The 13,854-nt window shown below is 39.9% G+C and overlaps 2 protein-coding genes across 2 annotated transcripts; one reads left to right on the top strand and one right to left on the bottom strand.

The window, feature by feature from the left end:
• Positions 1-2,558: 2,558 nt before the first annotated feature.
• On the top strand, positions 2,559-8,493 carry LOC307019126 (stanniocalcin-2-like). Its single transcript, XM_079649763.1, has 4 exons — positions 2,559-2,892; positions 4,658-4,800; positions 6,211-6,422; positions 7,330-8,493. Exons 1-4 carry the CDS (start codon positions 2,766-2,768, stop codon positions 7,640-7,642), a joined length of 795 nt encoding a protein of 264 aa, XP_079505889.1. The 5' UTR covers positions 2,559-2,765; the 3' UTR covers positions 7,643-8,493.
• Positions 8,203-13,228, bottom strand: bnip1b (BCL2 interacting protein 1b). Its single transcript, XM_079649764.1, has 6 exons — positions 12,666-13,228; positions 12,208-12,300; positions 11,920-12,011; positions 11,203-11,310; positions 9,475-9,593; positions 8,203-9,284 (listed from the first exon to the last, which is right to left on the bottom strand). The coding sequence occupies exons 1-6, from the start codon at positions 12,747-12,749 to the stop codon at positions 9,088-9,090; spliced, it is 693 nt and encodes a 230-aa protein (XP_079505890.1). The 5' UTR covers positions 12,750-13,228; the 3' UTR covers positions 8,203-9,087.
• Positions 13,229-13,854: the final 626 nt, after the last annotated feature.

Here is a 13,854-nt window from a genome sequence, read left to right as displayed (position 1 = left end):
TTCCCCTATGTCTCACTGTTCTTTTTGTTCCAGTTTGTAGTTCCTGTGCATTTATTAGTAAAGATACCCTGATGTATTCAAAGCTGTTTGTTAAGCGGAGCAGTAGCAAACAAACCACAGCCATTTATTTCCTAAGTGTGAGACAAGAACCAGAGCAGATAATCATAAAATAGTACCACTAGGTGGGGTTGTTTTCCCCTTTAAAACATTGAATCTGCCAAAAAGTAATCCTAAAATTATATTTAGAGGCAAACCCCCTGATTCCGACCCCAGAAACTTACAAATGTCCTATCCACATATTTGGGATCCTACAATAACTGTTTTATTATGAGAAGGTGTACACGTGGAAGTCATGAGTTATGTTGAGTGACCAGTGACTCAGTACCTTTTGTATGAGCCACTGACAGACTGCCATGTCAGGACGGGAGACTGACTGTGTGTGTGTGTGTGTGTGTGTGTGTGTGTGTGTGTGTGTGTGTGTGTGTGTGTGTGTGTGTGTGTGTGTGTGTGTGTGTGTGTGTGTGTGTGTGTGTGTGTGTGTGTGTGTGTGTGTGTGTGTGTGTGTGTGTGTGTGTGTGTGTGTGTGTGTGTGTGTGTGTGTGTGTGTGTGTGTGTGTGTGTGTGTGTGTGTGTGTGTGTGTGTGTGTGTGTGTGTGTGTGTGTGTGTGTGTGTGGTAATTTTATTGATTCAACCACTTGTTTTTTGGCAAGAGACTGATCCAAAAATTTCCAAAATATGTGTCAACGAGGGTGTTTGTAAATCTACCCTACATACGTTTTTTGTTTACTATGTGTCTGTGTAGAATATGCTTTAAGGATTATACTGAACAAATTGAAACATTGGATGAATGTTATCAAAAAAGGTAACTAAATAAGCTGTTGCAAGAAATTATGCATTAGAGATGTTCAAAAAATGTCATACATATACTTCCATTGAACTGAATATGTTAGAACATTAGCACAAAAAACTATCTGCATGTGTCCTTTGTGTGGGAACGTATAAGTAAACTCATAGAAAACCAGCAATATGGTCATTGAAGTCTATAGTCTCGGTCTAGTGATCTGAAAACACAATGGCAAAACAGATCAGAGTTCATAAACCCAAAGGTTATAGTAATGTTTCCTCCTTCAGACACTGACTGGATGAACATGATCTATATGCACACAGAAACATCCAGAGGCATGCATGATGTTTACGACACGATCAAGAGAAAGGGTCCTCCATGTGTACTGTTTGCACAGTGGTGTCTATGTGCATTTGTCTGTGATTTTGGACATGTGAGTGTGTTCATGTCGGGGTGAAGGGTCATTGCGTGGGTGGTCAGCAGGGGTTGTGTGAGGGAAGCTGTGGGATGTTGTTTTGAGCATGATGAGACAAATCGAGCAGGAAAGGTCAGGGGAAAAAAGTCCAAAAGACGTCCAAACATCAGCCCCCCTATAAGAGAAGGTCTTCCCTCACTGGGCCCCTGCATGGACACACACAAACCCATTCTGACATCGCACCTTGACCTCTTGTTCTAAACCATGGAGCAAGGAATTGTGTATTTTTTTGACTTGCGGATTGACAGCCCACCGTTATGTGGTCATGATGCCACATGACTGGTCTGTCTCTTTGTAGTTGTCAGGGGTCAGAGGTCATGGCTGTTATGAGTCAAAACACAACCGCAACAACTCGGCTGCAAGATGTAATGCTTCACAAAGAAAAAAACAAAGCTTATCTCACATTGGACTCACAACACAAACCTGTTTCCCTTTTGATGTGACCCTTCTAGTTCGCCAATTGTCTGAACAGTTATAATAATCTAAAAGTAAAATGTTGCAAGTTTTTTTTTTTTGTGTGTCATATCCCATAGAGATTTGGCCACACTCTAAGCTACAGTTATATTATTTGATCACAGACCTTTTCAACCAGACTTGCTTTTTTGCAAGGTGTGTTTAACTGAAGTATCAGACACGACTTTTCATAAGACCAGCTGGTGGAAATCACAACATCAGATACAAAAATGGTGAGCATCTAGAATCTAGATAGCAGAAATATACATCAGCATTATAAACATTTTTACAGGAGACATATGTATATATATAAACTGTGTCTGTTTGTATAAGAGTATTATACGCTTATTTATATGAACATGTCAGAAAAATGTGATGGAAAATAAATTCAGTGTACAGGAATGTAGCATTATAACAATTTGTCAAACCTGACCCCCTTCACACACTCTTTCAAGTCCGTTGCTCCTGAGACGTTCCTCACTGCACGTTTCCCTGCCAGGAAAGCAGCTGCTAACCCTCAAAGAAACACACACACACACACACACACACACACACACACACACACACACACACACACACTGGCTGTCGGGTTAATTGAGTGTGGATGTCTTGAGTGGTTGACCTTCACGTAACCCCGCATACTGCAGAGTAACAGGAAGACCTTATAAGAGCAATTTTGAATATTAAAGCAGCATATTGAATTATACGTTGTTAAACTAAACCAGACTCACAACAAAATATCTGTTTCTAATAATATTTTTTTCCTTCTACAGATAATACAGTTTTGGTTCCAGTTTGACGCTCGTTCACAGGGTTGCGCTATGATAGGTGGAGACAAACGTGAACGCGCCACGCTCGTGCTCGTGTTATATATTTCAGCCTTCATGCCCGGTCGTACTTTATAGTGGAAACTCCTCTGCAAGACTATCGTGCTGTAACCTAAAACGCAAACAAAATAATCCTTTCTAAAGCTGTGACTAGCTGAACTAAATATGGCGAACTTCCCCGCGTTGTTCCTCCTGCTGCTGGCCTGTCAACAGGTGCTGGCCATGGAGCTGCATGATATCCAGGAGAAACAACTAAGCCAGGCCAAGAGACGCCTCTCCCCGCAGAGCACAGGTGAGTTGTAATAACAGGTGTGCCCCTGCCTTCACTCTCTGTCACACTGAATCCAGAATGTTCTCATGTCTCTAGAAGAACACCCAGGGTCACTGGCCCTTTAATTGTTAGAAAGTATTGAATTCAAAGCATGTGCAAGGATGTCGAAAGCAATCTCTGCAGGATGTTTATTTGGCCTGACTGAAAATCGGACCGATCTGGGAGGCTTTGGGGACATTTTTGCATGTCATCAAATGTGTTTTGCACATGCACTAGATTTCTATGCCTTTAAAACCTTTAGCACTTCTTTAGGCTTGCTTTATCTCTGGGATAGTTTATGTGTGGTTTCCCTCTGGATCCCAATGTGCAGTGACACTGCCATGTCAACAAGTTATGATACGCACACGTAGATTCATATACGTTTATTATTCCTGACAGTTTTGTTGCAGAGTAATACATCTGCTCCCTCTGTGCGTCTGCGGTCAGGTGAGGTGAAAGGTACGCTTTATGACGCGTGGTATTAACTAGATATGTGGGCATCTCATTGCATCGTAAAAATCAGTTAAAGTAGAGTATAGCACACGGCCTCCTGACGTCTGCCCGCACCGTGGAGCAGGGCTCTCTCTCTCTCTCTCTCTCTCTCTCTCTCTCTCTCTCTCTCCTCTCTCTCTCTCTCTCTCTCTCTCTCTCTCTTCCTCTCTCTCTTCCTCCCTCTCTCTCTCTCTCACTCTCTCTCACTCTGTCTCTCTGTCTGTCTGTCTCTCTCTCTCTCTTCCTCCCTCTCTCTCTCTGTCACTCTCTCTCTCATTCTGTCTCTCTCTGTCTGTCTGTCTGTCTGTCTTTCTCTCTCTCTGTCTCTCTCTCTCTTCCCCTCTCTCTCTCTCTCTCTCACTCTGTCTCTCTCTCTCTTCCTCTCTCTCTCTTCCTCCCTATCTTCCTCCCCTCTCTCTCTCTCTCTCTCTCTCTCTCTCTCTCTCTCTCTCTCTCTCTCTGTGGGTGGCTGTAACTCAATCATAGAACTCAATGCGCAGCTCCGGGGCTAGATCCTGTCAAAGCACATTCCCCCCCCCCCCCCCCCCCCCCCCCCCCCCAGCTGACCTGCGGGCTGCACAACATCAACATCAGCAGCAACCCCAAGTATAGACATAAAACAGCAAAAACTCCACAGAACATAAAGAAATCCCATATGCAGACTTGGGAAGTACATTTGCTCAAGTACTGTACAATGTTGATGTATTGTACTTAATTAAATCAGAACTGTGTTTGTCTACAACAGTCAAATGCGACAATATTATCTAGAAATGTCACATATATAATTATATACACATATAAAGGCAACTTTTCTGCACAATGATTACTTTCACTCAAGCATCTGAATTCTTTATCCACAACGGCCGAAATGCAGCTTCATATAAAATAAATGTAAGAATGTAAGAATTGAGGATTATTCTTCCTCTCGTCATTATTTCCTGCTGTTGTATAGGTAAACACAAACTGGTATCTGAAAACTAAATATACAAGAACTGCCCAAAAATGTCATGACAAAATGATAATTTACACTACTCTCTGCAAAACTGATCCAGTGTAATGTCGGCACATGAGATGACAGGAATCTCCCAAGGTCACCCTGACATGATCGTTGTAATTAATAAAGTCAAGTTTTTAAAAGTACATTGGAAAACATCACAGTTACATATAAGAGACACAGTAGCCAATGTGATTTGGAAGACTCACTTATTTCTGTGGTATCACTGTACACAACTCTCTTTTTCTCTCTCTCTCTCAGCGGAAATTCAGAGTTGTCTGGTGAGTTCAGGGGATGTCGGCTGTGGGAATTTTCAGTGTTTCAACAACAACTCCTGTGAAATCCAAGGTCTGCACCAAATCTGTCTCACTCTGCTGCACAACGCCGGGCGCTACGACTCACAGGTGGGAGGAGGACACACAGACACCTCAACACACACTTATTAGGAGTAATTGTTTACCCCATCTGAACTAGATGACATAGTCTGAAACTGGGTCCAACAGCATCTTAAGGCGATATTAGATGAGACATATTGGGATACATGTTTTTATTTCATTTAATCCCATCAGTCATTACAGTAATTTTTGAAGAATGTTTGCTATATAAGGTGTATGTATAGTTATGCATGGTGGTACTGGATACAGAACAAACTGAGAGGGGAAGTGAAATGAGAGAGGGATCAGTGTGTCTACTTTACTAGAATAGAAGTACATGAGGGAATGATGTAAGTCTTCATGTGTCTCCAGCATGATCGCAGAGTGGATGATGTTCACCAAGGATCTGTCAGCGTCGAGTTAACTGGATGTTAAATACAGTAACAAACAATGACAGAATATATTTAAATGTTAATATCATGGTGAATGTGTGCTTTTGTGGACATAGCTATAATCAGTATCTTTACAATAAAAAAAACAAATGACATTACAAAAGAAGTCCCTCGTAGGAATACATCTAAAGAGAATCTGCCTCACCCCTCTCTTTGACGTATATTCATGGTACATTTCAGCTCATTGTTGAGCTGTTCGACCCTCAACTTAGGGTTCACTCACACCACTATTAGTATATTTTTAAGCTGCAGAAGACATCTATTCTAACTCAAAGGTTGTACAAACATTCCAATAAACACTACTTGCTCAACAGTAAACTTGAGACAGACAAAGCAAATATCTAGCTGGTGACTATAGTGGAGCAGTCAGCAGCTAAAGAGACATATATTGTCCTCAGGAGCTGGTAAAGACCATTCACAAAGCAAAGCTCAATAGGAGATAATATTATAGGCTCAGTAGGTGGCCAGAAACTTGACTTCAAAAACAATGATAAGTTTCCTGTGGGACTGTTAGATGTGTAAATAAGCGAGAACACTAGCAGGAAAGCTAATGTTGGTTGTTGTTCAATCTCTGTGGCTCTTGTGCTGTAAAGCATTGACGTTACTGCTTTTTGCCAAATTTGATTGGCTGCATTGAAATAAGGTCTTCCATTAAATTAATGCAAATGTAGTGGGAGCCACCATGAAACCAAAAATACAAAGAACCATTCTTGCCAACCTTTAGACCTCAGAAATAGGGAGCATTTCAATTGACCAATCCCAGGGGGGCGGGGGCGGGTTGAGACATTTTCCTGCATCCTACTGACTTTTAAAGATGAAAAGAATAAAAAGCACACTGCAACAGGATTTATATGTTAAATCGTGTTATTGAATGGGCCATCTACATGCTTATTGTACTTACAACTACAATAAGCATCTACACATGCTTATTGTAAGTGCAATGCGTTGCTGCATTGAAACTGATTCCTCCTCCTCCTCCTCCTCCCAGGGTAAGTCCTTTGTGAAGGATGCGTTGCGCTGCATGGCTCTGGGCCTGCGGCAGCGCTTCAGCTGTGTGAGCCGCCGGTGCTCCGCGGTGAGGGAGATGGTGTTCTCGCTGCAGAGAGAATGCTACTCCAAACACCAGCTCTGCCTGGCGCTGAGAGACCACATGGACACCATGGGCAGCCTGGTGCAGTTCCACCTCATGTTCCCCCCGGGGTGAGACAAACACACACAAACTGAAAATAATCTCTTGACTTGTATCATCATCCAAAGGAAAAAAGTCTTAAGAGTAACTGTTACACTACATTTTTGGGTACATTTCAGTCATTTTATCACACAAGCAAAACACTTATTTTACAAACTGAAATTGTTTTGAAATGTATGTTGTCTTTTGGATTGATCTTTCTTACGATTTACTTAATATACTATGACTTTTGAATGATATTTTTAACACATACTATAATTTAACATCAGACATTTTTTAAGACCTTCTATACATAGCAAACTGTATTTTTTTGTACTTCTTTATATCATACTTGTTATGCTATGATTGCTTAATGCAGTTTTAATGACATCATCTGCTACAATACTCTTATACATACTATATGGTGTTTTTAAAACATACTATACTATGTCTTTCATACTTACATACTCTTTCATACTTTTTATATACTACGACTTTAAAATATTTTTTTATCGCATACTATACTTTGATCTAAAATGAATAAATTAGGAAATACTTTTTATATATCATGATTCTTTCTTTTTGAAACTATACTTTCCCGATACATTTCGAGGAATTATTTTTAAATATATATTTTTGACATGCTATACTAGGACTCTTGTTAGTTGTTTCTCGCTTGTTGGCCAAGACTTTTTTTCCCTCTCACAGTATGAAAAGCACAGTGGTAATATTTAAAAAAGGTCATGACTGAATTCGATTTAGCTGCTTCAGTTTCAGAGTCCGGTATTGTACATGCCGCCTCACTGCCATAACCTGTGTATTCCCTTTCATGATAAGTCATAGCTACTGTGAACGAGTCTAGCTTTAGGTAGTGTTCTTCTGAGAGTCTGTGTTGAAAAGTTGGATAAACGCAAACATTTGTCTCTCGTGTCTCATCAGACCGTATGTGGAGCTAATGAACTTCCTGTTGAAGTGTGGGGAAGACGTCAGGCTGTGGGTCGGCCAGCGGCTGCGCGGACAGTGTGAGCAGCACTGGGGAGGGCTGTGCAGCAGCTTTGAAAGTACATGCTCTCTCAGCCAATCGGACGACCTGGAGGTTACCAACATCACACCACCATGGCCTACCACAGCTGTAGGACACCTGCTGCAGCCCTCCAGACCCACCGAGGACAGAAACACACTCACTCAGGTCAACAACGCGACCCAATCTAGTTCACCTGTGCCTGGGAAATCCAATGTGACCTCTTCATAAACAGACCGGTGGTGCAGAAAGGGTTCACAAAGATGATGCACTTATTACTATTATATTAGCAGAATTAGTGTCAGTAGTGGTATTAGTTGTGTGTTATATTGCTGGTAAAAGCAATGCAACATATCTGTTGGGTATTTGTGCTATATATATATATTACTATTTTCCTTGACATTTGACTTTGTACAAGAATGAAAACCAGTTATCTACCTCACCTCGACAGTTAACCAGTGGCTGTATCCTTCAGCAAGGGACACACACACACACACACACACACACACACACACACACACACACACACACACACACACACACACACACACACACACACACACACACAGGGAATCGCTCAAGTGCAGCTGAAAGTCAGTATTCTACCTATTTAAGTCTGTTTTTGTATTTATGAGGATTGTTATATTATGCACCGTATTGTTGACACGTTGTCGAACTTTATCTTGTGGACTGTCCGGGTGCTGTCTGCAGGAAGGTGCTCTTCGGAAATGACGTGTTTTAAATATGTGTTTTTGATGAATCACATTTCATACAGACCCCAGGTTTCAAGCTATGTTTTGTAAGTTTTTATTTAAATGAATCCAAAAATACATTTGTAAGCATTTTGATAGAAATTAAATAAACTACAATGATGTTACTGGACAAAGAGAAGTGTGTTAATTCAGCCCTGCTCTGTAAAATAGTCACACAGACGAACGGTAAGGCATCCCTGACATGCACTCTCCAACTCAACGTGACAAATGAACTTTAGAGGATGAGTAAGTACTGCATCGTCTGAGTCAGTCGTCTGGATGTCCCAAAGAAGAAAGGCACAGGCTAAACTCGTCAATAACTGTAACAATGGCCTCTTTGAAAAAGCCTTCCAGAGCAGACAACACTGTCTAGGTTGTACACACACATATCTTAAATTGACTGATGGCAACAAAGTGAAGGTTATGGCTTAGTCCCTGGTTGGTTCTGAATCTCGAACTACAAATTCAAAATGATGTTTCTAAAACAGTCACTGGGGATCAGGAGTTAAAGTGGGTAGAATAGTCACATTCTCAAAGCTTTCCTCATAATGCAGCCTTTTGAACGTCAGACCGTATGAAATTCTGCATCAATATATTATTAATTATCAAATTGAGACTACATGATTACTCAATAGCCATAGTATATAAAAAGCCTTCAGTGATGTTTGGAACAGCCCGAGTTTGTTTGAAGCAGGCTGTAACCTTATCACTGTTGCACAAAACCTCAGAATGCCAGTTCACACTTTTTCCTTCATTCCCATTTTATAAAGAAACATTTTGCATATTGATCAAGATAAAAACAAGGGCCACTTGACTCTGTTTCTTCATGCAGGAGTTCAGTCTCAATGCTGATCCAACTGTGTACTCGAGTTTTGACTTCAAAACGGCTAAGAGCCATTCTTCCTGAAGTGAGTTTATTAACAGCTAAATGAAGGGAAAGAGACGCTTCTTAAGGATGTAGAGGACGGTGGCGAAGAAGAGGGCGAGAGCCAGGAAGATGAGCAGCTTGTCTGTCAGCTCACGCCGGTTGTACTTCAGGATCAGTTTCCTCCCGAAGTGGATGGTTCCTGTCATGCTTTTGAACTCCTCGTTGGTTTCCAGCACTGTCCTGGACGAGGTGGCTGTGTGAGGAGGAGGAGGAGGAGGAGGAGGAGGAGGAGGAAGTATTAAATACTGAAGAAGATTGTTGGCTACAGTAAGTTTTTCACATTTAAAATCCTTTCTGTAAACTGGATATACTTTATGTAAACACAATATAAATGACCAAATTTAACAAAGACATGTTCAAAGTATAGTTTTTTGTTTTTTTACCCAGAGTTCCGATGGTGTCCTCGCTCTGCTTCACCTGTTCAGACATCATCCTGCTGATCGACATCAAACTCTCGGTGATGTTGCTGCTGGTTTCCACAAGGCATTCTTTTGTCACCTTCCTGAAACAAAAACACACAGCGCAGACCACTGCTGATGACTGGTTGCTGTCACTAATATGTTGTGCATAAAGTGTGAAGCTAGTTAAAGTCACAGAAAGGTGTGTTTCTCAAAAGAAGTGTCTCTTGAAAGAGCATCCTGTTTCTACCAGCAGAGATTATTTAAGTATCATTATATACACATTTGAGTAGTAAACATAATGACCCATCACAAAGGACTGGAAACTAATCACTGTCAAAAGCCCCATTTGAACAGGATTATTATATCAGGGATAATAAAATCCATCCCCTCCTCCTTAATGACAGCTGCTGTAACCGGACTGCATTTTAATCATTGACAAATAACAGGAGATTATTATGTTAAAAACAACAACATGCTTCTGGAGAACCTTTATTTACTGGGCTATTTATTCTTTTGAATGTTCAAATTATGAATAGTAATAATTGAGCTGATAATTAAATGAATGTAATAAAGTTGCAACCTACTTAAATGTCTGTACATTTCAATTTCATCAAGTAGTGTCACTTTTACAGGAAGAAAAAAAAAAACCTTTCTAGACCAGTGGGTCGTCACAGTGTGTTTCAAATCGTAGAGATACACTTTTAAATGTGCAAAAAGTCTCTCTAGACTGGATTCATATTACGAGAAGACCAGAGTTTGCCAGAAAAGTAGTAAGTTAACAGAGGTCTAACTGCTTAATACACAAATCAATCAATAGGATACGGCTGTAGTAGGCCTAGGGCCTTTTAGTCGCTCATAAATAAGTAGATCACTGTTCTTTATATACTATGGACGCTGGCAACAGTCACATAGTCCAAAGTGAAGGGGATGTTAGACCAGTAATACTCGAGGCGGGACTTGAGACAGTTAACCGTCTTGGATGTGACAACGCTTTCTGGCAGATCATTCCACAAGTCAACCACACGCAGGCTGAACAAGTTGTGGCAGAGAGTCAGTCTTGAGTACTGTTTCTTCAACTTGAGGCAGTGTCCACGAGTCCTGGTGTTATAATCCCGTTGTAGTGGGCATGATGTTTTGTAGATGTTGTGGAGATATTTGAAAACTTCGATCATATCTCCCCTCGCCCTTCTATAATACATGCTCGGGATCTTAAGACTTCGCAGTCGTTCTTGATATGGTAGTTCCTTTAGTTCTGCAACCAGCTTCGTTGCCCTTTTCTGTATTTTCTCGATGAGCTCGGCCTCCTTTTTGTACATGGGGGACCAAGCGACATTCCCATACTCGAGGAGTGGCCGTGCAATAGAGGTGTATAAACTATGTACTACATCAGAGTCCAAATAAGTGTATGATCTGCGGATCGTTGCTAGGATACCATTGGCTTTGTTTGCTGCCCGATGGATATGGTCACTACATGTCGGGCTATTATCAACATTCACACCAAGGTCCTTTTCATTCAGAGTCTCAGAGAAGTTTATATTTTTTGATTTATAACACCTATTATACTCATATATTGGGTTCAGAAGACCTAAGTGCATTACTTTGCACTTCGCAGCACTGAGGTTGCATTTCTCTGAGATCTGACTGGAGTTGTTCTGCATCCGCCTCCTTACCATAATGTATGATGGTATAGGGCTGACTCATTGTACAAACCTCTGTCTGGTGCTCTGGTAGTCTCCTCCTTGCAGCAGCTCGTCCTTCTCACTGTGGTCGATGCAGAGTTTACAGGCCAGGTTTGCTTTCCTCCATGCTGTCTGGTTACTGAAATCCAAAGACATATCTCAGTCTACATCTGGCCTGTTGTTTCTGAATCTGTTGCTTAATCCCAATATTAGTTTTTGTCTTCATCTGGGAGTCCCTTTGGCTTCAGATATCTACTGCACATTCTGCTCAAGGGTCAACAACTAGAAGGTGAATTATGTCCTAAAAGCATAATTAATATTATAAATTGGAGGCTACCTTTCTACAAAATTAAAACTATTACAGCCCTTTCTATTACTAACTTCAGGACACCGAGACACAACCTAACCTGTTGCACTTTGTAAAGTTGAGTTGAAACTGTTAGTTTGGTAATCGAATATCAGCCCACAGAAAAATAATCGCCAATTAATTTTGATAATTGATTAATCATCAACGTAACTTTTTGTTCAAGAAATGACAACAAAAAAAATGTTTTGTGATATTGTGGTTATGAAGCTAAATATCTTTTGGTTTTGGATTTAGAATTCAAACACATAATCCTTCACAATCTTTTGATATTTTCAACAAAATCCACTCGTCTAGAATAATCTGCAAATGAATCTTTAAGACAATAAAAGCATTTTAATGATTGATACTGAACGCTGGCTTTTGATATTGATTTGTTCACACCTCAGCATTTGTTTCCGCTGGCTCTCTGTCTCTGACAGGATGGCCAGTCTGTCCGTCTCTCTGTCCTGCTCTCTGGCCATCTGCTCCAGATCCTGACAACAACACAGCACAGTCATACGATAGATTGAATAATAACAAGTGAGTTAGTAGGGGGAGGGATATGTGTGGTACATGCTATACTAAGAGTTAGTGATGATTATTTATGACATACTACATGATGAATAGTTTTGAATGCATTGTAACATACTGTACTATGATCTTTTTCTGACACCTGATGTGAGGCCTGACCTGTATTCTGAGTCTCAGTTTGTTGAACTTCTCTTTGACCTGAGAGTTGAACTCCATGAGAGTTGACTGAGGTCCAGGGCAATCCCTGATATCCTGCAGGACACACACACAATACACAACACACATCATATGTGTATCCATGATTATACTAAGTGTATAAAGATATTTCTTAGCTCAACTACACAGTAACAGAACACGAACGACTGATAACTTTATTCAGGTAAATAAACCTCGACTTGAATCAGTTGAACCAAACATATTTAATAAAACTCTCTCTTTTTCTTTCTGTCTATTTTAACCTTCGTCATCGTGTTATCCGTGAGCTTTATATATATACAGTCTATGGTTAGCTAACGTGAGCTTCACTTTGTTGTTGTGACGCCTCCATAAAAATCTCTCCAGAACAAAACTGAAAACCAACCTGAGCATAACAATGTTTCATAAAAGTACCATCTTACCTGAACAAGTGCCTTAATTTCCAAGTCATATTTGATTATTTCTTGTCCACAAATTCGGACGTGGACATCCGCAGAAGACGCCATATTTGTTGTTGTACGGCAACCAAGTAGGGTTATTAGCCATAACCCTACTTGGAAAGGATCCGTCTTGTGTAAAACTCTCGCGAGAGTTTAGCTGAATGTCACGTGGCTGAATGTTTACGTTTGGCAGGCAGCCTTTCAGTTACGATCGTTAACCTCAGTTGACCACTGCAAATGATGGTGAGAAGCTAAACTATCTATTAATTATGTTAATGACAGGGAGTGTGATTGTTGAAATAGGATGTTAGCGGTCTTGTTGGTGTTCAAAGAAGAATGACAACACTGTAGATCACCAACACTATGGTTTATTTTGTATTCACAGGCAAGTCAACGTTGTCGCAGTAAAAGTCCCAAAATAGCTCCTGGTGCAATAACATTTTCCCTTGCAGTGTTTTACTATTAAGTCTAATGTTTCTCTATTAATATTGCTGCTGCATTAATGTGTATGTTGCATCATGTTACTGCTGTAGATGTGTTTCCGAGCCGCTCCGATTACAACGAGAGTTACAACGAGAACGTGACGTCATATTTACACTAGACGGATCCTTTCTAGCCATAACCAAGCAGTAGGCTCAAAAGACAAAGCGTTCTGCTGAATGCGAAGCGATAAATCTGACGGTCACACACATCCAGTAAAAAAACGTATTTTTCTGTCACATAAATGCTATGGTGATGTGGGTGTCTTACGATAAGGTTACTACAATATATATTATATTAATATATATATATTTTAAAATAATCAAATGTATTGCATTTAATAAATATGTATAGCTACATTATATAATGGACTAAATTCTAAACAATGATTTAATTTTTTTTTAAATGGTGTAAAATTAAAATATATGAAAACAAATTGTATGAATCAGTGATTATATTCAGTTATTTACAACCCCATGTAAACATAGCTCCATAGCTTCTCTTGTTAACTGGACTCAATATATATATATATATATATATATATATATATATATATATATATATATATATATATATATATATATATATATATATATATATATATATATATATATATATATATATATATAATATAATATCCTGCTTTATATTTAGTTATTTCCACATGTATATTTGTTTACTTTTTAATGCT

Source organism: Notothenia rossii (genome assembly GCF_949606895.1).
Source record: "Notothenia rossii genome assembly, chromosome: 9".
NCBI lineage: Eukaryota > Metazoa > Chordata > Actinopteri > Perciformes > Nototheniidae > Notothenia > Notothenia rossii.
This window is presented reverse-complemented; position numbering and strand designations above follow the sequence as displayed.

Excerpts from the sequence above, each read along its gene's own strand:
- LOC307019126 (XM_079649763.1), top strand. The coding sequence starts at position 2,766 with ATGGCGAACTTCCCCGCGTTGTTCCTCCTGCTGCTGGCCTGTCAACAG. Across the intron at positions 2,893-4,657 it reads CCTCTCCCCGCAGAGCACAG|CGGAAATTCAGAGTTGTCTG; the intron begins GTGAGTTGTAAT and ends TCTCTCTCTCAG. Across the intron at positions 4,801-6,210 it reads CCGGGCGCTACGACTCACAG|GGTAAGTCCTTTGTGAAGGA; the intron begins GTGGGAGGAGGA and ends TCCTCCTCCCAG.
- bnip1b (XM_079649764.1), bottom strand. The coding sequence starts at position 12,749 with ATGGCGTCTTCTGCGGATGTCCACGTCCGAATTTGTGGACAAGAAATA. Across the intron at positions 12,012-12,207 it reads AACTGAGACTCAGAATACAG|GATCTGGAGCAGATGGCCAG; the intron begins GTCAGGCCTCAC and ends TGTTGTTGTCAG. Across the intron at positions 11,311-11,919 it reads CAGCGGAAACAAATGCTGAG|TAACCAGACAGCATGGAGGA; the intron begins GTGTGAACAAAT and ends TTTGGATTTCAG.